At 42.1% G+C, this 24,552-nt stretch overlaps 2 protein-coding genes across 7 annotated transcripts in view; both read right to left on the reverse strand.

Moving 5' to 3' along the window:
* The window catches only part of RPF2 (ribosome production factor 2 homolog), a 37,737-nt gene extending 31,696 nt beyond the window's left edge, over positions 1 to 6,041 (reverse strand). For 2 of the 5 annotated variants that reach the window (XM_055535196.1, XM_055535194.1), the window contains exons 1-3: positions 5,849 to 5,995; positions 2,377 to 2,509; positions 1,218 to 1,255 (exon numbers count right to left, since the gene is read on the reverse strand). In XM_055535196.1, the coding sequence (XP_055391171.1) occupies positions 1,218 to 1,255; positions 2,377 to 2,509; positions 5,849 to 5,871 (194 nt within the window). In that variant the 5' untranslated portion in view covers positions 5,872 to 5,995. Of the gene's footprint in view, positions 1 to 1,217; positions 1,256 to 2,376; positions 2,510 to 5,848 lie in introns of those variants that run through there. The other 3 variants (XM_055535198.1, XM_055535195.1, XM_055535197.1) reach the window with 3 other exon arrangements.
* Positions 6,042 to 10,488: 4,447 nt separating this feature from the next.
* GTF3C6 (general transcription factor IIIC subunit 6) lies at positions 10,489 to 21,524 on the reverse strand. 2 transcript variants are annotated; one of them, XM_055535202.1, is made up of 6 exons: positions 21,393 to 21,524; positions 20,969 to 21,049; positions 17,153 to 17,216; positions 17,015 to 17,059; positions 15,371 to 15,484; positions 10,489 to 11,787 (listed from the first exon to the last, which is right to left on the reverse strand). In XM_055535202.1, exons 1-6 carry the CDS (start codon positions 21,519 to 21,521, stop codon positions 11,486 to 11,488), a joined length of 735 nt encoding a protein of 244 aa, XP_055391177.1. In that variant the 5' UTR covers positions 21,522 to 21,524; the 3' UTR covers positions 10,489 to 11,485. The 2 variants fall into 2 exon arrangements, with proteins under 2 accessions (XP_055391177.1, XP_055391178.1); XM_055535203.1 differs by lacking the exon at positions 21,393 to 21,524 and adding an exon at positions 21,132 to 21,282.
* Positions 21,525 to 24,552: the final 3,028 nt, after the last annotated feature.

Raw genomic sequence — 24,552 nt, forward strand, 5'->3', positions numbered from 1 at the left:
AATTAATAATGTAGAGGGAATGAAGGGAAATAGAAAATCACTATGCTACTGCTAAGTCACTTCAGTCATGTCCGACTCTGTGCGACCCCATAGACGGCAGCCCACTAGCCTCTGCCGTCCCTGGGATCCTCCAGGCAAGAACACTGGAGTGGGTTGCCATTTCCTTCTCCAATGCATGAAAGTGAAAAGTGAAAGTGAAGTCACGCAGTTGTGTCCGACCCTCAGTGACCCCGTGGACTGCAGCCCACCAGGCTCCTCCATCCATGGGATTTTCCAGGCAAGAGTGCTGGAGTGGGGCGCCATCGCCTTGTCTGAAAACCACTATACCACCACAGTAATCACTATTGTAGACAGGATTCACTGATGGATGCTAAAATGAATAAGCAAAAGTTTGAGGAGAACTAGGATTACTTGAAAACCTGCAAGTATCTCCTCTAAACGTCTGTTAATTACAAAGGGGAAAATATCAATAGCAACTTTATAGTGGGGAAATCTAGCAGACACCACTTTAATCAAATTTAACACCACCAGTAAGAAGATATCAAGTATTCCTTGGTAAGATATACTGAAAAGGCACATCACTTTTGTGATATTACCGCCAAAAATGCACAATCTCAATCTACTCATAAGACAAATCCAAACTGAAGGATATTTTACAAAATAACTGACAAGTGCTCTTCAAAAGTGTCAAGGTCATCAAAGATGAGGAAAGGTTGAGGAATTGTCATAAATTGGAGGAGACTAAGAAGACATGACAACTAAACACAATGTGGGATCCTAGAAGAGAAAAATGATATCAATGGAAAAAACTGGCACGAACCATTTCAAGCCTGTGATTAAAAGGTAAGTGTGTATAAATTACTGTCCCCATGTTCATTTCTTACTTGTGATAACTGTGCTATGGTTACAGAAGTTATAACATTAAGAGATGTGGGAGAAGGGTATAAGGGAACTGTACTATTTTTGCAACTTTTCTGTAAGTCTATTACTATTTCAAAGTAATACATACATGCTATGATTACAACTCTGTAAGAATGTTCAGTACAAATGAATACACAGATGGGAAAGAAACATGTTTTGAAATACTCATAGCTATGTATGTAAGGAAATGTAATATTTTTTAAATAAAACATTTTTCTAAGTCTCCCATAAAGTGATTGGTTGTTACTTTTACAATGAAACAATATAATTAAATAAGTAAAAGAAATCACACTTACTTTTTATACAGAATGCCATAAGGTTTCTTCAGTGCATACTGTAAAACATAATTTATAGCTTTCAAAACAAAACATATTGTGAAAAGCAGAGATAAAAGTGAAGCACTGTAACAGTCATTATGCAAGGTTATCCTATAGCTCCTGAATCCTATTCTGATATCTTCTGCATGGCTCCCCTTTGATCACATATAACTTGCAACACAAGCTTAATATTCTTAGGACTTTCCTAATTAAAAATTTCTATGCCTTTTCAATATTCCATCCAATTTAAATTATTCCCTTCACTTCCTTAAATTTCAGCTTCATTTAGCCCGCTGTCCTTTAACCACCCCCGACTATCTGCAGTTCCCCAAATGTATCATACTCCTTCACACTCCCTTTGTGCACGAGCTTTTGCCTCAGCCTTGGAAGCCCTTCCCTTCCTCCTCTTCCTCTTCTCATTTCAACTCCTTCAAAATGAAGCTTAACCATCATCTCTAGGAAGCCCACCCTGTGTGGCAGCCCTCATGGGATTTTAACTCAGCCTCCCATTCTACTCCATGACAGAGGATGAGAGGGTTGGATGGCATCACCGACTCGATGGACATGAGTTTGAGTGAGCTCCGGGAGTTGGTGATGGACAAGGAAACCTGGTGTGCTGCGGTCCATGGGATCGCAAAGAGTCTGACACGACTGAGCGACTGAACTGACTATCTGACTGACTCCCATCCTACTCCGTGCGTACCTCCAGCACAGCACATCATTCACAATGCTGTAACTTTTACTTGTCTGTCTCTCTCACTAAGCTCACTGAAGGGAGAGATTGTGTCCTATATAAATATTAATCCCCAGTATCCAGCACAGTAGTTGGAAAAAATAAATGGATATAATATGCAGTTAGCTCATTTTACAAATTAGATATGTTCTTGAAATGTGAGGAAATCAAATTCCAGTCATTGAAATCAGGTGAAATTTACTAAGGGAGCTGTAAGGAAAACCAGTAGTCAGTACCTTGGCAAGGCAAACAACCTCCAACTTTAGCTTTTTTCTAAGGTTAGCATTTCTTAAGGCAAGGCAAAGTTTTCTATATATTTCTCAGCAGCCCAATTAGTATGCTAAAAACTTTCTAAAATGATTTCAATGCCATTTAAAAAGTGTGTATATACATAAATATACGTACCACATCTCTAAGCACTTGTGTTACTGTTGAATTTGCATTTCCCCCTTTAATCAACATAGCATTTTTAATATTTTCACTAAGTTTCGGTTCTCTCTTCTCAAGGAATCTCTTGGCTCTTTTTGTTTTGGGTTTTCTGTTGCGAAAAATCACAATTTATAACAACTTAAGACATTTTCCTCATATTACAAAACCAAGACTTAAATGCAAATTCTTAAATATCAAAAAGATATTACATAACATTTATTAGTTAGGATTCCACAAAATCTCATTTTGGGGGGAATATTAATAAAATATATTCAGTTATTACTATTAAATGCATTAATTACATTTGGTCTTTAAAAAGACTTCCATTTTTATATTCCCAGCACTCTTACTGTTTTCTAAATCTTTTATTAAAAAAACAAGGACTCAAGTGAATACTGTTGCTATTTTTACCCAATTATTTTTTCTTTAATCTTAAAGCAATCAAACCAGTACTCTGCACCCAAACACAATGAACAGCACACCAACTGCCAGTCAACTTGTGGGCATAGGGAGGCTAATTACTGCTTATCTTTCCTCCAGGTATAAGACCACAATGCCTGCCAGGAAGTATCCAATGTCCCACTCCAATATCATTGCTGATAAAGTCAAATACTATTGCCACCAACTGAGAATAATAACAACAGACACTTCATTATAGTTAGTCTATTAAGGCCTAATCTTTTACAGATGAGTCAGCTGACGTAATCTGTCCAAAGCCACACAGCTTGGCATGTAGGCCAATCTTCAAAATGAGCTACATTTAAAAACTCACCTAGACCAAGCATCCTGCAAAATATGAAAGGAAAACAGGGGCTTCCCTGGTGGCTCAGAGGTAAAGAATCCGCCTGCAATGCAGGAGACCCAGGTTCGATCCCTGATCCAGGCAGATCCCACATGCTACAGAGAAACTAAGCCTTGGCACCACAACTGTTGAGCCCAGGAACTGCACCCACTGAAGTTCGTGTGCCCTAGAGCCTGGACTCCGCAGCAAGAGAAACCAATACAATGAGGTACCGGAGCACCACAACGAGAGAGCAGCCCTCGCAGCAACAAAGACCTGGCACAGCCAAATATACACACACACATACACATTTATACTATATATGGGAAACAAATTCATTATTCTGATTGTATTCTGTCACATCGAGTAGAAGGCTTTTATACAGTACGTTGTTCACCTCCACTTACACTACAGTGAGAATCTTGATTTTCCATTTGCCACCTACAGAAATAATTTCTCTTCTCTTAAATAACTATGATCTTCCCTTCCAGTTCCATGTACACTTTGGGAAGGAAAAGAAAAACAGAATATACACACACATATACTTTACCATACAGACTTTTAAAAACTCTCCTCCAGATAAAATATCAAGCACATATAAAGCTTCTAACCATTTACTGGTTGATAAAGATACACATTTTTTTAAGCCAAACCAAGAGAGATTCAGTGCGTATAACCCAATAAAAGTGCTGTATGTTGCATACTCCATGTGGTTTATTACTTCTGATTAACCAGCAACTTCATGGCAAATAGATGGGGAAATAGTGAAACAGTGGCTGACTTTATTTTGGGGGGCTCCAAAATCACTGCAGATGGTGATTGCAGCCATGAAATTAAAAGAGGCTTACTCCCTGGAAGGAAAGTTATGACCAACCTAGACAGCATATTAAAAAGCAGAGACATTACTTTGCCAACAAAGGTCCATCTAGTCAAGGCTATGGTTTTTCCAGTAGTCGTGTATGGATGTGAGAGTTGGACCATAAAAAAAGCTGAGCACCAAAGAACTGATGTTTTTGAACTGTGGTGTTGGAGAAGACTCTTGAGAGTCCCTTGGACTGCGAGGAGATCCAACCAGTCCATCCTAAAGGAGATCAGTCCTGAGTGTTCACTGGAAGGACTGATGTTGAAGCTGAAACTCCAATACTCTGGCCGCTTGATGGGAAGAACTGACTCATTTGAAAAGACCCCGATGTTGGGAAAGATTGAAGGCAGGAGGAGAAGAGGACCACAGAGGATGAGATGGTTGGATGGGACCACCGACTCAATGGACATGAGTTTGGGTAAACTCCGGGAATTGGTTATGGACAGGGAGGCCTGGCGTGTTGTGGTTCGTAAAGGGGGTCGTAAAGAGTCGGACGTGAAGAGTCAGACAGGACTGAGCGACTTCACTTTCACTTTTCATGCATTGGAGAAGGAAATGGCAACCCACTCCAGTGTTCTTGCCTGGAGAATCCCAGCGACGGGGGAGCATGGAGGGCTGCCGTCTATGGGGTCGCACAGAGTCGGACACGACTGAAGCGACTTAGCAGCAGCAGTAGCAAAGAGTAGGACACGACTGAGCGACTGAACTGTATGAACCAGCAACTAATGCAAACACCTTGTACGTTTTATTAGCTGTTTGTCCCCCAATGAGACAATAAACTAGTCTTACTCACCTTCGCAGCCCCCAGATCTGCAGCTGCTGCTGCTGCTAAGTCGCTTCAGTCGTGTCCGACTCTGTGCGACCCCACAGAGGGCAGCCCACCAGGCTCCCCCGTCCCTGGGATTCTCCAGGCAAGAACACGGGAGTGGGTTGCCATTGCCTTCTCCAATGCATGAAAGTGAAAAGTCAAAGTGAAGTTGCTCAGTCGTGTCCGACTCTTGGCGACCCCATGGGCTGCAGCCCACCAGGCTCCTCCATCCATGGGATTTTCCAGGCAAGAGTACTGGAGTGGGGTGCCATTGCCTTCTCCGCAGACCTGCAGAGTGTATAGCAAATGTGCAAACACCCCTGAATTAATGACCAAACGAATAATTTGTCCTTTTGATTATACGTTAACCCAGGTAAACCGCAAAAGAACGCATAGCAAATCACATAACTATTTAGGAGGTCGAGAAACACTTTCTGGACGAATTTAAAGCAGCGATTACCCAAGGATAACTCAAGAAACACGTACAAGTTTGGGAAAAAGAGGAAAAGAGCATCTCTCTGCGCTGCAACAAAGCCTTTACCTACATTCTCGCAAATAATCCTCACAGTTCAATGAAGAATAACTATTATAAACGCTACTTTACACAGCAAACTGAAATTCAGGGAGGCTAAATGACCCAACCACAAAGCTCTAAGCGGTCTGTGACCTAAATCTGTCAGATTCGAGGGCTGTGCTTAGAGCCCCTCACTAACGCCTTTCTCACACATTTGCGGAAACAAAGACATTCCCAATTGTCTAGGATAAAAGCTGCCAAAGCCTTGGTGCCACCTCCACCTCGGGGCTCCCACACGCGGACTTCCCCGCTCTCCGTCTCCCCTCAGGCGGCACGAACAGAGACCCAAACCAGCTGCTCCATCCACCCGGACTGGCAACGGGTGTGAGGAAGAAGCATGGGCGGCAGAAGCGCTGACACTCCGTCCAGCTACAGGAGCCCCTTTGGGCAACGTTACCCGGGGCAAGAACCCAGCGCACTTACACAACTCTATCCAAAGCGTCCATCTCTACCTCAGGGGACCGGGTGAACGCACGTGTACCGCTCGCTTACCCGATAGGGCTGTGTGTTGGCGGAAGCCGAACCAAGCTTCCGGAAACGGAAGTTGCGCGTGACGCCACTTCCTGGGGCCGAAGTGGACTCCTGGAGATGCTATCGGCTGTGGAGGAGGGACTATGTTCCCTTGGTTACAGGTTTTTGCGTGGGTTCTTTTCAGAAAGTTAACGGTCGCTTCTAGGAGCTTGATGTACACACCTATGTATGATAGTGGTCAGGGTTCTTGGCCTTCCCTCAATCAATAGAAATTGGAGAGGCCAGCGAAGAAATTAAGGCAAAGTTTTTGGGGGCCTACTGCGCCTGCAGGAGCGACTAAAACCAAGTGACAGGTTCCCTTGCTTGCTGAGAAGGGGGCGGGGCAGGTGAGCTGGTTCCTTATATGGCGTGAGGACACGGTGTGTACAGGGGTGGTCTGGAGAGGTGGCTCACCTCTTAGGTGGTGTTGAGTGCACTAGCATAGTTTTGCTTCCAGCGCTAAGATAAGTGGCAGTTGGGTTGTGTGTGTGTGTGTGTGTTTAATCTTGTCCATAAGTTGCTCCAACTGCCCATACACATAGTTTTTTTAGTCTCTTATGGTTTCTTTGTATTTTATTACTGGAGGAGAGGAGACTTTTGTCCAGGTGCAAGCATTGCAGCACTGCAGGAAAAGGTCCCAGGCCTGAGCCTGTTTCATGTGTGTATCTGGAACCAGATATCCAGGGAACAGGTGTTATTCATCTGGGAATCCCCCAGGATGCTAGAAAGGTTGATGGAATGGTAGGTACTCACATAGTCACTAAAATGATCAATGTGCATATGCACCCTTGACAAAACAGTGAGATCAGTGAGGTAGAGTTTATAACTGCCATGGTGCCCGGCACATAAAAGGTAAGGAGGAAATAACACTAAGATCCTTACTTTCCCCCAGTGTTTCAATTGTATATTTCAGGTACCATGTTAGTCCTGTAAAGTGTACAATTTCTGTGGTTTTTAGTGTATCTGCAAAGATGTACATCCACCACCACTAATTCCAAAACATTTTTATCACCCTTCTCATAACCCAGTAGCACTCCCCACTTTTCACTCTTGCCAATGCCTGGTAACCTCTAATCTATGTCTCCATAGATCTGCCTATGAAGAAAATACCATATAAATGGATTCATACAATATGTGGCCTTTTTTGTCTGGCTTATTTCACTTACTGTGTTCCCATGTGCTCATGTTTAGGGTTCACATGTGTTGTAACATGTATCAGTACTTCATTCTCCGTACATTGATTTATTTAGAACTGAGTAATGGTCCATTCTGTGGATATACCATGTTTGCTTATCCACTCAAAAATTTATGTACATTTGTTTCCACTTTTATAAAGATTATACCTTATGATGCTTTGAACATCCATGTTAAAGTTTTTGTGTAGACTTTTGTTTTTAATTCTCTAGAAGTAGAATTGCACATGGCCACCCTGTTTGACGTTTGGAGGAACTGTAAAACTTTTCTGCCTGCACCGTTTTACATTTCTATTAACCATGTAAGAGGGCCTGGAATTGGTTTTTCTATTGCTGCTGTAACAAATTACCACAAATTTACTATCATAAGATAACACAAATTTATTATGTTAGACTTCTAGAGATGGTTGCTCCTTGGAAGAAAAACTGTGACAAACCTAGACAGCACATTAAAAAGCAGAGAAATTACTTTGCCAACAAAGGTCCATCTAGTCAAAAGCTATGGTTTTTCCAGTAGTCATGTATGAATGTGAGAAGTGGACTATAAAGAAAGCTGAGTGCCCAAAAATGATGCTTTTGAACTGTGGTGTTGGAGAAGACTCTTGAGAGTCCCTTGAACAGCAAGATCAAACCAGTCAATCCTAAAGGAAATCAGTCCTGAATATTCATTAGAAGGACTGATGCTGAAGCTGATGCACTCAATGCTTTGGCCACCTGACGCAAAGAACTGAATTACTGGAAAAGACCCTGATGCTGGGAAAGATTGAAGGTGGGAAGAGAAGGGGACAACAGAAGATGGGGTGGTTGGATGGAATCACCAACTTGATGCACATGAGTTTGAGCAAGTTCGGGAGTGGTGATGGACAGGGAAGCCTGGCATGCTGTAGTCCATGGGGTGGCAAAGAGTCAGACACTACTGAGCGACTGAACTGAGACCTCTGGAAACCAGAAGCCTAATTTTACAGGTCTAAAATTGTCAGTGGGGCTCCATTTCCCCTAAAAACTGGAGGGAGAATCTTTACGTTTTCAAGTTATATAAGCTGTTTGCATTTCTTGGTATTCCTGTATCTTAAAAAGGCATTACCCGAACTTCTGTTTCTACTGGCATAACTTCTTTTTCTCTGTTACTTGTTTGACTCCCTCTTATAAAACTCTTGCAATTACATGTGACCCAATTGGATAATCCACAATTATATCCCCCATCTCAAAATCCTTAACCTAATCATATAGCAAATTCCCTTTGGCCAAGTACAGTAACCTATTCACAGATCCCTGTGTGTAGAGCGTGGACATGTTTTGAGGTGAGCATTATTCTATTAACCACAGGTTCCAACTTCTCCACTTATGTCCAAAATTTGCTATTGTTCATCTTTTTTCATCAAGCCATCCTACCTAGTGGGTATACAGTGGTAGCTCATTGTGGTTTTCATTTGTATTACCCCGATGACAAGTGATTTTGAGCATCTTTTCATAGGTTGATTAACCATATCTTCTTCCAGAAAAATGCTCAGATCCTTTGTCTTTTTATTGAGTTGCAGTAGTTTCTCATATATTCTAATACAAGTCTGTTATCTGATGGATAATTTGCAAATATTTTCTCCACTTGAATAGATGTCTTTTTTTCTAGTGTCATTTGAATCGAAAAAGTTCAATTTTGATGAAGTCCAATGTGTCATTTTTTTCTTCTGTTGCTTCCACTTTTCATGTTTTATCTAAAAGGCCATTTCCTAATCCAACATAATAAAAGATTTATACCTATATTTCCTCCAAAGAGTTTTATAACTTTAGCCCTTACATTTATTTAAGCCATTAATCCATTTTTAAAAAACAATTATATATTAAAAATTTTATTTTTATTTATTTGGCTGCACCAGGTCTTAGCTGCTGCACTTGGGATCTTTGGTTGCAACATGTGGGATCCATGGCATGTGGGATCTAGTTCCCTGATCTGGGATCAAACCTGGGACCCCTGCATTGGGAGCAGGGAGTCTCAACCACTGGATGACTAGGGAAGTCCCTGTTGGTCCATTTTGAGTAAGTCTTTGTATATAATATGAGATTGGGGAGGGGCCCCACTTCATTCTTTTGCATGTGGATATACAGTTGTCCCAGCACCGTTTATTGAAAAGATTCTCTTTGCTTCATTGTATTGCCTTTATTCCTTGATCTAAGATCAGTTGACTATGTCTACTTCTGGCCTCTCTATTCTGTTCCATTGACCTATCTGTCTATTCTTTCAGCAATTCCCACTGTCTGTATTACTAGTTTTTACAGTAAGTATATTCTTTAACATTGTATTGGCTATTCTGAGGATTGGCCCCTCCATATAAACTTGAGAGTCAGTTTGACAATATCCATAGAAAACTTGCTGTAGTTTTGTTGGGACTGCATTGAATCTATAGATCAAGCTTGGAAGAACTAGTATCTAGAAAATAGGGCCACTTTTATACACACAAGGAAGGCTGCGCACACTGCTGCTAAGTCACTTCAGTCGTGTCCGACTCTGTGCGACCCCACAGACGGCAGCCCACCAGGCTCCCCCATCTCTGGGATTCTCCAGGCAGGAACACTGGAGTGGGTTGCCATTTCGTTCTCCAATGCATGAAAGTGAAAGTGAATCCGCTGAGTCATGTCCGACTCTTAGTGACCCCATGGACTGCAGCCTACGAAGCTCCTCCTATGGGATTTTCCAGGCAAGAGTACTGGAGTGGTTTACCATTGCCTTCTCCTGCCTGAATAAATTCTGGGAGTCTGTTACAAAGAGAAAAAGGAAGACCAGATATTGGGTCAAGTAATTAGCAGTCTCTCCACATACATATGGTAGAAAAAAATGTTTCTGATTAAAGGAAAGCTGAGACTAAAGTCATATAAAAATTGGGAGGATATACATGCTTATGGTTTGGAAATGCTTTTAATCGGGGTATGTTGTTTTCCAATTAAATAGGAAAAAGTTACAAAACTTATGGAAGGAAAAATTTTCTCATCCTAGAACATTAATTTTCTAATCTGTCAAAACAAAGTTATACCTCCAACAGTTGAGAGGTGTTAAGTTTTTAAAATTTTTAATTGGAGGATACTTGCTTTACAACATTGTGCTGGTTTCTGCCACACAGCGTGAAGCAGCCATAAGCATACATGATCCCCCTCCATCTTGAGCCTCCCTCCCACTCTCCCATCCCCCATCTCTAGGCCATCACAGAGCACTATGAGATATAATTAATGTGAGGTGTGTTTTGTACCAGCATAAACCATATAAAATGGGTTTTATAGTCAGAAACAAATATTGGCAATTTCATATAGATCAACCTGTATCAAAGTTTGGGAATAACTTACTTAAAAAAATACTAGTTAGAGCAGATGTAGCTTATCACCATAATACTTAATTTTTAATTGGAGGATAATGGCTTTACAATGTTGTATCACTGTAGTAAAATGACTGTTACAGCTGAATTCCAATCATCTTTCTTCAGTAAAAGGAGTGAAATTACAGCTGGAATATCAGGAACTGTACCTTCACCCTTAAGCACTTCTGAATTCTGTTCTCAGAATTGTAATATCGATGTTGGTAGACTGGAAGATGTCCCCCTCCCAAGTATTTTCATGCTATAATTTTCAGTTATGCCTGTTTAAATTACATGGCAAAATGGACTTTGCAGATGGAATTAAAGTTACAGACCTTAAAACAGGGAAGTCAGCCAGATGTGCCCAATGTAATCTAATAAAGACAGAAGGGTCTAACATCAATAGGATGACAGAAGTAGCAGGAGAGAGTCAAGGACTGGGAGGAACTTGACCATGGTTGGCTTTGAAGAGAAGGAGCTATGAGTCAAGGAATGCAGGCAGCCTCTGGAATATGGGAATGGCTCTTGGCCAACGGCAAGGAAATGGGACCATGATCCTTCAATTGCAAAGAACTGAATTCTGTAAACTGAATGAGCAATGAAATGGAGTCCCCCATCCCACCTCCAGAAGAGAAGTTCTACAAATACCTTGATTTTAGCCCAGGTGAGACCCATCTCAAACAGCTGACCTACAAAACTGTGAAAGACAATACACTTCTGTAGCTTAATACACATAAGCCATTAAATGTGGTAATTTGCAATGGCTGCAATAGAAACTTAACTTACCTTAGTAAAACCTCCATTTTAAAGGACTCATCACAGAATGGTCCCTATAGTCCTTGAAACCATATTTTTTAAAACTCATATTCGGTCCTTAATGATTCTAGTATATTAAACTACATTATAACTGGAAATGTGTATATAGCAAACAAAAGTAAAAATTGTGAACTACAAAGTCAATTATTTTATATAAAAATTCTATAAAAAGTTCATGACTAGTTATTATGAGAAACATTTCATCTAGGAGTGATTTCTAAGGCAGTTTCTTGAGTATCCATAAAAACAGACCCTTCTGTCTCAAAAGAAGGGATATCAATAAGAGGACCAGAATCCTCTATTTCCAAGTTCGGTGGTTTCTCCTGTTCAAAACTCAGGTTTGAATTGTCTTTCATTTGAGTCTCGTGCTCTTCCAACTCCAAAGATTTATCTGGGTCTGGAGCTACAGCTTCATCCTCTTCATGTTGATGCAGAAAATTACAAATCATGTTGGGTCTATAGGAAAAATCATTCTCCTTGATTTGCAGCCATTCCACACCACCTAATAGGGGAGGGTGTGGGTGGGGTGAGAAACCAAGAAATATGAAAAAGGAATTTTAGTTACTTACAAATATTTTTAATTTAAATGTTCTTATGAATATTTATCAAAATAAAACCCCAACTTAAAGAAAGGAACACGGTGCCTGAACCAACTGATAACAAACGTGTAATTTTCATCTTACATGAAGACCTTAGAAAGCCTATAAGGTATGCATTATCAAAATCACTACTATTCTAAGCCCTTTCTCCAGAGTCCAGTTCCCAGCTCATTCTGAGAGATAACTGATCTTCCACTGCCATCTCTTGTCTAGAAGAAAACTGTCACTTCCCTACAATTTTCTTTTTATTCAGTCAGCTTTCAAATACAGTGGATGATACCACTCTATCATCTTCCAAGTCAACATTTATGTGTCATTTTAAATTGAAGAATCCAACTGTGAAATAAGACACCTCTCCAAAAAAAATCCTTGAAAAAAATTTTTGTTCCTTTTCGTACCTACAGTCAAATCCCTAATCCCTCAATGAACGCCCATAATCAAGAATTGCTTCAATAATGCTAGCCATTTTTTTCTCTTATCCTTTTGACCCTTTCAGAAAGCCAAGTATTTTCATAGATATTTAATTCCTATAACCCCAAGCTATTTACTGTCATTGTCAAAGTTCCATTAGGTATCTGTAAGATGCTTACTCCTTGGAAGCAAAGTTATGACCAACTTAGATAGCATATTGAAAAGCAGAGAGATTACTTTGCCAACAAAGGTCCGTCTAGTCAAGGCTATGGTTTTTCCAGTGGTCATGTATGGATGTGAGAGTTGGACTGTGAAGAAAGCTGAGTGCCGAAGAATTGATGCTTTTGAACTGTGGTGTTAGAGAAGACTCTTGAGAGTCCCTTGGACTTCAAGGAGATCCAACCAGTCCATTCTGAAGGAGATCAGCCCTGGGATTTCTTTGGAAGGAATGATGCTAAAGCTGAAATTCCAGTACTTTGGCCACCTCACTCGAAGAGTTGACTCATTGGAAAAGACTCTGATGCTGGGAGGGATTGGGGGCAGGAGGAGAAGGGGATGACAGAGGATGAGATGGCTGGATGGCATCACTGACTCGATAGACGTGAGTCTGAGTGAACTCCGGGAGTTGGTGATGGACAGGGAGGCCTGGCATGCTGCGATTCATGGGGTCGCAAAGAGTTGGACACGACTGAGCGACTGAACTGAGCAGAACTGAAGATATCCCAACCTATCTTGTCACCCTGTTTGAGCATCCATCTGTCCTATACCCCACCATAAACTAACTCTTCTGCAGCTGTTTGCTGAAACATCCTTACTGTTGATCCCCTATCTTTTCTCTATAAAGTCTCCCTCTTTCAAAACTCGATTAGTCCTTTCCCTCCAGCTCAGCTTCAACTATTGACTTCTATTTTTAAAAAAACCTGTATTTTTTGCTTGCAATAACATTATCCTAAACATATAGAATAACATTATTCTTAAAAAAAAAAATTTTTTTAGTAACCAAGTTCAAAACCTTAAAGCCACCCTAAAGCCTACTCTGTTATTTAGCATAATACTTGGCACATAACAGATACTTAAAATAAGTTGAGTGAAATGGGTGTCGAATCGTAGACATCCATGTCTGTCTAAATGTGATTTACTTTAGAGTACAAGCTCCTAGAAAATAAGGACCACACCTTGTTCTGCTGGCATCCAAGATGGTCCCCAATGATCCTCACCTACCTGACACGCATGCCCCTGTGTCGTCCCCTCCCACACAGAATAGGATATAAAAGAAATGACAGAATGTGACTTCTAAGGCTAGTTCATAAAAGACATTGTGGCTTCTACTTCGTTCTTAAAAATCACTTGGTCTGGGAAAGCCAGCTGCTGTGTCAAAAGGGCACTCAAAACAGTAGTGTGAGGAGGGCAAGGCTGTGACGCCTCCAGCACAAATGCACCAGCCATGTGAGTGAGCCATCCTACAGTTAGGTTTTTCCAGCCCTACTCAAGTCTCCGGATGACTATAGCCCAGTCAACAAAATGACTGCAACCTCATGAGAGACCCAAGCCAGACTACCTAGCTAATAAGCTGTTTCCCAATTCCTGATTCATAGAAACCATGGGAGACAGTGCTTCTGTTGCTATTATTTTAAGCCATTAAGTTTAGGGGCCACTTTTTATGCAGCAATAGATAACCAGTACAGCCTTGAATAGTTGGTTGCTAATTTATTTGATTAAAATACACCCAAATTTTGCACTTCCCTGGTGGAACAGTGGATAAGAATCTGCCTGCCAATGCAGGGGACACAGGTTTGATCCCTGGTTTGGGAAGATTCCATATGCTGTGGGAGCAACTAAGCCCATAAGCCACAACTACCGAGTCTGCTGCAACTCCTGAAGCCTATGTGCCTAGACCCTGTGCTCCACAAGAGAAGCCACAGTGATGAAAAGCCTGTGTATTGCAAAAAAGAGTAGCCCTGCTTGCTGCAACTACAGAAAACCCATACAAAGCTAATGAATAAATAAAAAGATGCATCCAGATTCTCCCAAAGATCTATTAGATTATTAAGACTAGAGCAAATTCTGTAACTTCCTTTAAGAAGAATATTTAAATGATAGTTAAGCCATTGATATGTATCTGCCTTTCAAGTTCATTCAGAACTTCAAATGCCTCCTTCCTATTATTTTCAAAGTGTCTAAAAGGAAGGATAGTTGTAGAATATGTAAGAACAAAGATTTGTTATATAGTTACGTGTAGCTGGTATAAATTTCTAGATGATGAATGTACCTTCAAATATTTATTCTTTAAAATAAAAATAAATCAAGCCATGAATATTCATCATTAGGGTCTTATTTACTAGTGTTTCAAATACGTCTTTGAGCAATAAGCCTTGTTTTGGTGGACAAACACATTTATTTTGACCGTGTCCCACATTCCCTAGGGCAACAGAAAGAGGTTGGTGTGGTGAGCAACGGGCTTTTAAGCCATCAAGTGGTTATCTTTCCATCTCCGCAAACATGTGCCTGCTACAGGTGCAAGAAACACCCATAAAGTCTCTAGTGTTGGATGACTAGCAACTGGAGAAGGCTAACTGGGTGTTTATTAAGAACTAGACTTCAGATTAACAACTGTGGTCTTAGAGTCCCTCCCTCACATACAAAGCCAGCTTCTTCCAGTCGTGAGCATCTTGGGGAAGGTTACTGCATCTCCCCAAAGCTCAGGAGATGCTGTGGGGGTCAAGAACTGCTACCATCATATCTTCTGCACTTACAAAGACGTTTTAATGGTGGGGAGAGGAGTGGCTGCTGAATTCCTTGGGGTTGAAATCATGTCACATTGCTTGACAAACTCCTCACAATCGTTTCCAATGCAAACCAGATAAAAATTTCTCATATGTCTCCAGTGCCCCCAGCTATATGAGAATTCAACTAAATTTTAAAATCTATCTTTGGTACTTTTTATGGAGCGCTCTCAATTTTCACATACTTAACCTATGACACATAGTTATTATTCTGAAGTACAAAGAACATCCTGGCAACGTGTCATAAAGCCAATACTGAATCATCTATTTTCAGAGAAATAAGTGAACTAACCTATGTTTTCTTCTCCTTCCTTCTTTTCTGTCAGAAGAGTCCTTGTCATGCTGAGCTTCTTCATTGTGTGGCATTTATATTTTAACACAGTTTTATTACTGCCTTCTGCATCCACTAAAATACAAAATGAACACTATTATACTGCTTGATGCCTTCAAATAATCATGTTAAGTCTCGATGGTTCCAGTTTAGAGAGCTAAACTACTTCCTATCAAGATAATGCAGTTCAGTTCAAGATTTAACTCATTCCTCCTGCTCCAGCAACAGAGAAGTAACAGATTAAACACGTAAGAACTGAAGATACAAGTGAACTCAAAGACAACACTAATTTGTCTTTGGGTTTCTGTCCCAAAGTTAGAGTAAGGTCTATTAGGTGCCAGCCCTGAAGTGGGAAAGCGGGGCCGGGAATTTGGGTTCATTGGGTAATGAGATCTAAAATTCTGTTGCTCAAAATGAAGCACCAAAGTCAGACACTACTTGAAGCCAGACTGGAGTGAGAACATCCCCAATCAGGAGAGAAAGCTGAGAAAAAAAAATTACTGTCCACCTGCTGCTTGGGGTCACAGCTTTATAAAAACTGTGGGTGTAGGCGGGAATGACGGATGAGACTCTACTCTAAGGATGTGAAGCACACTGAAATCCTGCAGAGCCTGCCACTGTGTGACTGACTGATACTACACTTCAGAGAGCAACACAGTGGTATCTATTAAGTTGACCCATGTGAAACTGGCGCTATTCAGCCCAAATGTTAATTTCATATGGTTGAATCTAGTACACACACTCATCAATCTAACAGTTCCGTTTCTAAGTGTATACCCAAGAGACATTTTTACATATATCACGAGACATTTTTGTGGTGAGTAAATAAGCATAATTAAGAAAACAGGCTCCGGGGTAGACCATCTTGGTTCCAATCCTGGTTCTGCTTCTATCCTGGCTCTGCTTCTAGGTCTATGACCTTGAGAATGTTTTTCTCTCTCTGTGCTTCAGTTTCTTCAAATATAAAATGAATATAACAATGCCCTCTACCTCATAGACTTGTGGTGAGGATTCAGTACATTTATACATGGAACACTTAGAACAGTGCCTGACATACAGAAAGCACTCAATAAATTTTAGTAGTTATTAATAAAAATGGAAGTAACCAACATGTCCATTAATTGGAGAAAAAACTGCGGTACAGTCACAAATAGCAACAGGGAAAACATTTATATATATATAAGCATGTAAAAAATTTCAAAACATATCTCTAATCGAAAAAAGATATAGAATGATATATTTATCATATGCTACAATTTATATATTAAGTGTGAAAGTATCCAGAAAGTGCTATTTATTATCTGCTGATACATACATATGTAATATAAAATCAGGTGTAAGAAAGATAAACACCAAATTCAAGAGAATGATCACCTCTGAAGACAAGTGATTACCTCTGAAGACAGAAGGGAGTAATTTTGGAGAGGTATACACAAGGGGCTTCAAATGCATCTGGAAGGTTTTTTAACTACCTAGCCAAAAGGGAGAATTTGACACAGGTAGACAGTGGGTACATGAGATGTTTAACTTTAATATCCATCATATACAAGTATGTTTGAAATATTTCATAACAAAAAGAGTTGAATCAGCATAGCAATCACTTACCATATTCAACATTTTCTTCAAATATAACACAGGTCCCAACAGTGTCTGCAGAAAAACATTAAGGCAACTTGTTGAAATAGCTACTTTCTCCAAAAGGCATATAAAAAAGGGAATTTCATCTCTCTGACATCCTCCTACCTTCATACTCTCCAGCAAAGACATAGCTGTCCACTTGCAGGATGGGCCTTTCAGTATCAATTCCCTACAACAGAATATCAGATCAGATCAGTTGCTCAGTCGTGTCCGACTCTTTGCGACCCCATGAATCGCAGCACGCCAGGCCTCCCTGTCCATCACCAACTCCCGGAATAGGACCATTAAAATAATCATTAGTAAAAACAGCCTTGGGAGTGGGGGAAATGGGTGAAGAGGGGCTCAAATGATACCAACTTCCAGTCATAAATAAGTCCTGGGATGTTTAAGAACATCACGGTGACTACAGATAATACTGTACTTTATATCTGAAAGTTGCTAAGACAGTAAATCTTCAAAGTCATTGCCAGAAGAAAAGAAAATTTTGTAATTATATGTGTAGTGATGGGGGTTAATCAGACATTGCGGTGATTAATTCACAATACAGACAAATACTGAAAATGTTGTACAGCTAAAACTAATATAATTTTTTTAAAAAATTGTTGTTCAATCCTTCAGTCATGTCTGACTCTCTGCGACCCCATGGAGTGCAACACGCCAGGCTTCCCTGTCTTTCAGCATCTCCCTGAGTTTATTCAAACTCATGTCCATTGAGTCGGTGATGCCATCCAACTATCTCGTCCTCTGTCGTCTCCTTCTCCTCCTGCCTTCAATCTTTTCCAGCATCAGGGTCTTTCCCAAAAAGTCAGCTCTTCACATCAGTGGACAAAGTACTGGAGCTTCAGCATCAGTCCTTCCAGTGAATATTCAGGGTTGATTTCCTTTAGGATCAACTGGTTTGATCTCATTGCTGTCCAAGAGACTTTCAAGAGTCTTCTTCAGCACCACAGTTTGAAGGCTCAATTCTTCAGCACTCAGCCTTTTTTATTGTCCATCTCTCACATCTGTACATGACTACTGGAAAAACCGTAGCTTTGACTAGATGGACCTTGGTAGGCAAAGTAATGTCTCTGCTTTTTAATATGCTGTCTAGGTTGGTCATAGCTTTTCTTCCAAGGAGGAGGCGTTTTTTAATTTTGTGGCTGCAGTCACCAGCTGCAGTGATTTTAGAGCCCAAGGAAATAAAGTCTGTCACTGTTTTCACTGTTTTCCCATCTATTTGCCATGAAGTGATGGGACCAGATGCCATGATCTTAGTTTTTTGAATGTTGAGTTTTAAGCCTGCCTTTTCACTCTCCTCTTTTACTTTCATCAAGAAGCTTTTTAGTTCTTCTTCACTTTCACCATAAGATGGTGTCATCTGTGTATCTGAGGGTATTGATATTTCTCCCAGCAATCTTGATTCCAGCTTCTGCTTTATCCAGCCCAGCATTTCACATGATATACTCTGCATATAAGTTAAATAAGCAGGGTGACAATATACAACTTTGACATACTCCTTTCCCAATTTGGTTGCAAACTGTTGCTTCTTGACCTGCATACAGGTTTCTAAGGAGGCAGGTAAGGTTGTATGGTATTCCCATCTCTTGAAGAATTGTCCATAGCTTGTTGTGATCCACACAATCAAAGGCTTTAGCATAGTCAATGAAGCAGAAGTAGATGCTTTTCTGGAATTCTCTCGCTTTTCCTATGATCCAACAGATGTTGGCAATTTGATCTTTGGTTCCTCTTCCCTTTCTAAATCCAGCTTGTACATCTGGAAGTTTGCGGTTCACATACTGTTGACGCCTAGCTTGAAAGATTTTGAGCATTACATTGCTAGCATATGAAATGAGTAAAACTGTGCGGTAATTTGCACATTCTTTGGCACTGTCTTTCTTTGGGATTGGAATGAAAGCTGACCTTTTCCAGGTCAGTTTTATAAAAAATATTTTATTTTTTTATAAAAATTATTATTATAAAAACATAATTATTTATGTTTGGCTGTGCTGGGTCTTCGGTGCTGTGTGGGCTTTTCTCTATTGCAGCGAGCTGGGGCTACTCTCTAATCACAGTGCTCCGGCCTCTCACTGCGGTGGCTTCTCTTGTTGCACAGCATGGGCTCTATAGTACTCGGGCTTCAGTAGCTGTGGCTGGAGGGCTCTAAGCACTGGGCTCAGTAGTTGTGGCGCAGGGGGCTTAGTTGCTCTGGGGCATGTGGGATCTTCCTGGATCAAGGATCAAACTCTGGTCTCCTACATTGGCAGGTGGATTCTTTACTGCTGAGCCACCAGGGAAATCTAGTATAATATTATATGTCAATTATTTCTCAATTTAAAAAAGAAAAGAAGGATTTCCCTGGTGGTCCAGTGGTTAAAACTCACTGCAGGGGGCACAGGTTAGACCCCTGGTCTGGAAACAAAGATCCCACCTGCCTGGAGTGGGCACAGTAGTTGCAGCCCAGAGGCTCTTTAATTGTGTCCTGTGGGCTTCAGTGGTCATGGCACTGAGACTTAGCTGCCCCAGGGCATGTGGGATCTTAGTTCCCCTCACCAAGAATTGTACCCCTGACCCCTGCATCGCAAGGCAAATTCTTAACCAGGGAGGTCCAAAAACAGTGTATTTTTTTTTTCAAAATTTAATCTTCCATTTCAAAATGCACCCCCGGCCCCAATCTTTACTCTCTCCAGCCACACACGCAGACATCAGGCATAGTTGTTGATGCTGTCAACTACAAACTGGCACTTGCCAAGAGCATTGCCAATGACTGAACAACAAGGGCATCTGCCACCTGCCCCTGTGGAGACGGAACCCTGTGCTGCTGCAGCTGCTGGTCTTCAGCACCCCCTGAGAGAGTTCAGGGTGGAGTGAACCACTGTGTGCTCCAGGGAATCTGGGGGGACAGATCTTTAGATAGTTAGATCTTTTCAGGAACTGATTTTATGATCTGAACCCTTGCATCTCCTCATACCTAGAAAAGCACTAAATCCCTTCATGGGGACATCAAATCCTTGTGACTAGTAGAAAACCTTTTGTAATATGAGTGCTTAACGGTACTGAACTCCCCCTTCACCAAATTCTTATATATGGACCCTTCCCCACTGTCTCTTTGGAGCAGTCTCTCAGAACTATCAGAGGTGCTGCCTCCCTGGCTGCAGTTCTCAGATCAGATCAGCTCAGATCAGTCGCTCAGTCGTGTCCGACTCTTTGCGACCCCATGAATCGCAGCATGCCAGGCCTCCCTGTCCATCACCAACTCCCGGAGTTCACTCAGACTCACGTCCAATTGAGTCAGTGATGCCATCCAGCCATCTCATCCTCTGTCGTCCCCGTCCCCAAATAAAACTTAACTCTCAAGCTGTGCATCTTATTTTAGTCGACAATGCTGTAGAAGTTGGGCATTAGTTTTCTCCTAGCTGCTCCCATAGCTCCCTGTACTGTGACTGTCTCCAACGGTTCACTGCTTTGTACACCTGGAATTAATCTATTTTAAGGGGATGCTTTTGAACTGCGGTGTTAGAGAAGACTCTGGAGAGTTCCTCAGACAGCAAGAAGATCCAACCAGTCCATCCTAAAGGAACTCAGTCCCGAATATTCATTGGAAAGACTGATGCTGAAGCTGAAACTCCAATACTTTGGCCACCTGATGCGAAGAACTGACTCGTTTAAAAAAACCCTGAGGCTGGAAAAGACTGAAGGCAGGCGGAGAAAGGGACGACAGAGGATGAGATGGTTGGATGGCATCACCGCAATGGACGTGAGTTTGAGTAAGGTTCGGGAGCTGGCGATGGACAGGGAAGCCTGGCGTGCTGCAGTCCATGGGGTCGCAAAAAAACACGACTGAGCGACTTAACTGAACTAAAGGGGATGGGTATGTCACCATTCATTCTTGTTTTAGATTTAAGAAAACCTACAACAACCCACCAATTCTACAAGACTCACCAAAATCTTGCATTTATTTTCACATTTTGAGAGCAAGTCTGAATCAAGAATTCCTGATAATTCCACCATAACCAGCTGCTCCTGGTGGAAGAAAGAAGGGTTAACGCGCTGGCCTGTGAGAGTGCAGGAAGAGGCAGGCTAAGGAGAAAAGCCAAACACACACCCGCAGTGAAACGACTCCACTTTTGTGAAAACTAAGTCCTGCTTTCAGGAGAGGAAGCGCGCTCCGTTAACGAAGGTAACCTCCCTCCTTCCCCCTAGAACTTCCGTGTGGCCCGTAGGGCTATGGGCAGCTGCCTGCCGCCCCGCGCGCTCAGGGGCACAATCCCGCCAGGCGCCTCGAGGCCGCGCGCCGACTCCCTGCGCCGCACACAGCCACTTCCACCCCCGCCACCACCGCGCGGGCTTCCGCCGTGGCACTCACTGTTTCCTCCTCCTCCTCTTCCTCCTCTTCGTCCCAGTCCACCCAACTCGGCTCCTTGGCAGCTGCCGCCATGCCGCCGCTCCTCTGCGCCGCCAGCGAACCCTGGGCCCCGCCCGCCGGGGCCGCCATCTTGAGTAAGGGCAGCAGCTCCCGCCCCGCAGCGGCTCCGGCTGCGCCCGCTGCTCCTGCCAGCACGCGAGATGGCGGCTCCCGGGCCCACGTGGAGCTCCTTGTTCCTCTCCGAGAGCTGGAGCCAGGACCCTGGCCTCGGTCGGGCAGCTTCGGCGACCTAGGGAACCCTCGGAGTCCCGTCGCTGGTGGGACGAGCCCACTGGCGAGCGAGGCAGAGGAGATCAAGAAGGTGCAGGCAAAGAGGCCACCGTGCGCGAGGGAAATGGAGAGGCCTAGAGTATCCCCATCCTACATTGCTTTGAAAGAAATTCTTAATGTTGTGTAAACACTCATCCTCAATTCAAGTTCTCCCCGAGCCAAGCTAAGGGCACACTTCACTGCGCTAGGAAGTGAGCTTGGGTTTCAGGACCCTGCAAAAGCTGCAGGCTTCGCAGGTGGCGCTAGTGGTAAAGATCCCGCCTGCCAATGCAGGAGACGGGCGGTCGATCCCTGGGTTGGGAAGATACTCTGGAGGCGGGCATGGCAACCCATTCGTGGACTGAGGAGCCTGGCGGGCTGCAGTCCGTAGGGTCCCATAGAGAAGGACAGCATTGAAGCGACTTAGCACGCAAAAAAAAAAAAAAAAAAGATGTAGGAATGGCAGATGGAGATCCGATTGCCCTAAGCTCTGTAAGAGACAGACATTGGGGAGTACTAAAACCTCAGATATGCAGATGACACCACCCTTATGGCAGAAAGTGAAGAGGAACTAAAAAGCCTCTTGATGAAAGTGAAAGAGGAGTGAAAAAGTTGGCTTAAAGCTCAACATTCAGAAAACGAAGATCATGGCATCCGGTCCCATCAGTTCATGGGAAATAGATGGGGAAACAGTGGAAACAGTGGGAGACTTTATTTTTCTGGGCTCCAAAATCACTGCAGATGGTGACTGCAGCCATGAAATTAAAAGACGCTTACTCCTTGGAAGGAAAGTTATGACCAACCTAGATAGCATATTGAAAAGCAGAGACATTACTTTGCCAACAAAGGTCCGTCTAGTCAAGGCTATGGTTTTTCCAGCAGTCATGTATGGATGTGACAGTTGGACTGTGAAGAAGACTGAGCGCCGAAGAATTGATGCTTTTGAACTGTGGTGTTGGAGAAGACTCTTGAGAGTCTCTTGGACTGCAAGGAGATCCAACTAGTCCATTCTGAAGGAGATCAGCCCTGGGAATTCTTTGGAAGGAATGATGCTGAAGCTGAAACTCCAGTACTTTGGCCACCTCACGCGAAGAGTTGACTCATTGGAAAAGACTCTGATGCTGGGAGGGATTGGGGGCAGGAGGAGAAGGGGATGACAGAGGATGAGATGGCTGGATGGCATCACTGGCTCAACTGGACGTGAGTCTGAGTGAACTCCAGGAGTTGGTGATGGACAGGGAGGCCTGGCGTGCTGCGATTAATGGGGTCACAAAGAGTCGGACACAACTGAGCGACTGAACTGAACTGAAAGACTAAGTAACCGAGAAGGCAATGGTACCCCACTCCAGTACTTTTGCCTGGAAAACCCCATGGGCAGAGGAGCCTGGTGGGCTGCAGTCCATGGGGTCGCTAAGAGTCAGACACGACTGAGTGACTTCACTTCCACTTTTCACTTTCATGCATTGGAGAAGGAAATGGCAACCCACTCCAGTATTCTTGCCTGGAGAATCCCAGGAATGGGGGAGCCTGGTGGGCTGCCGTTTATGGGGTCGCACAGAGTCGGACAGGACTGAAGGGACTTAGTAGTAGTAATTAGTAGAGACTAAGTAAAGTGAAGTTTCAAACAGGATTTTTCTAAAACTAACTTCACGGGTTTTTCTGATTATAAAATAAATGACCATTGTAGAGAGACAGGATGATCTACCTCCACAGAGCAGGAGAGTTAGGGTCTGATACTTGTCTGATTTTTCTGCATTATTAACTGCAAGGCTTTAGGCAAGTTGTTTTTTGTGAGGATTAAAAGAGATAATCCATGTAAAACAGATTTAGCCCATTGTCTGGCACATATTAAGCACTTAATATGCATTTAGTCTAGTCATAGTAATAATATTTACAAATTTAGAGTATTATAACTTTAAAAAACATTTTTGGGGAATTTTCTGGTGGTCCAGTGGTTAGGACTATGCTTTGTCTGCGGTGGCCTTGGTGGGGGAAATATGATCCCACAGGCCATGCTGTGTGGCTGAAGAAAATGAAAAACAAAAACATTTTCCTACACTATTTAGCTTTCCAGCTTCTTACTACATACACAAACACAATATTTATTACAAAAATGTGTTCAAACTATACATCTGTTTAAAACTTGCTTTTCTCACTATATTTAGTATCATGGATGTTTTCCACGGTAAATATAGATCTATGTGATGGTATTTATTGATATTGCACAACACTTTAGTAAACATTTTTGTGCATTTTTACGCATTCCTTCATTAAATGAATGGATTTCATAGCTTTAAAAAAGTGGGGAAAGTACTGGACTTCTTAGAAGTTGTAGAACTTAGAAGTTCTAGATCTGAAATATAGTAACTGTGATCTGGCACAAGCTGCTGTGCTTTCTCATCCCCTGTGTTCTTATTTATTAAATGAAGATAAAATTATTCGTCCTTACTGTATATTTTTTGTTTGAAGGTTAGATTGTGTCTCAAATGGTGTTCTATAAGTTGAGAAATTAAATTGTCAGATATTATTGGGGTTCAGGGAGAATAAAAAAGAGAACAATCCAAGCTGAGGGAGCAGCAGAAGTGGAAGTCTGAGGGTTGAAAATACATTTTATGAGGTCAGTGTAATGCCTCAGGATGTCCCTTTCAAATAAACAAGGCTTATACTTCTAGTCAAGGTTATTACTGTTTACTATTTAAGACATAATTGTTAAGTTTATTTATTTGAATGGTTTATGAAATGATACAGACAGAGAAGGAAGCCTTCCATCCCTGTCTACCAGCTCCCCTTTCCATTACTGTTGATCAGTCATGTCTGACTCTTTGTGACCCCATGGACTGCAGCACGCCAT

Source organism: Bubalus kerabau, chromosome 9 (assembly GCF_029407905.1).
Source record: "Bubalus kerabau isolate K-KA32 ecotype Philippines breed swamp buffalo chromosome 9, PCC_UOA_SB_1v2, whole genome shotgun sequence".
Classification (NCBI taxonomy): Eukaryota; Metazoa; Chordata; class Mammalia; order Artiodactyla; family Bovidae; genus Bubalus; species Bubalus kerabau.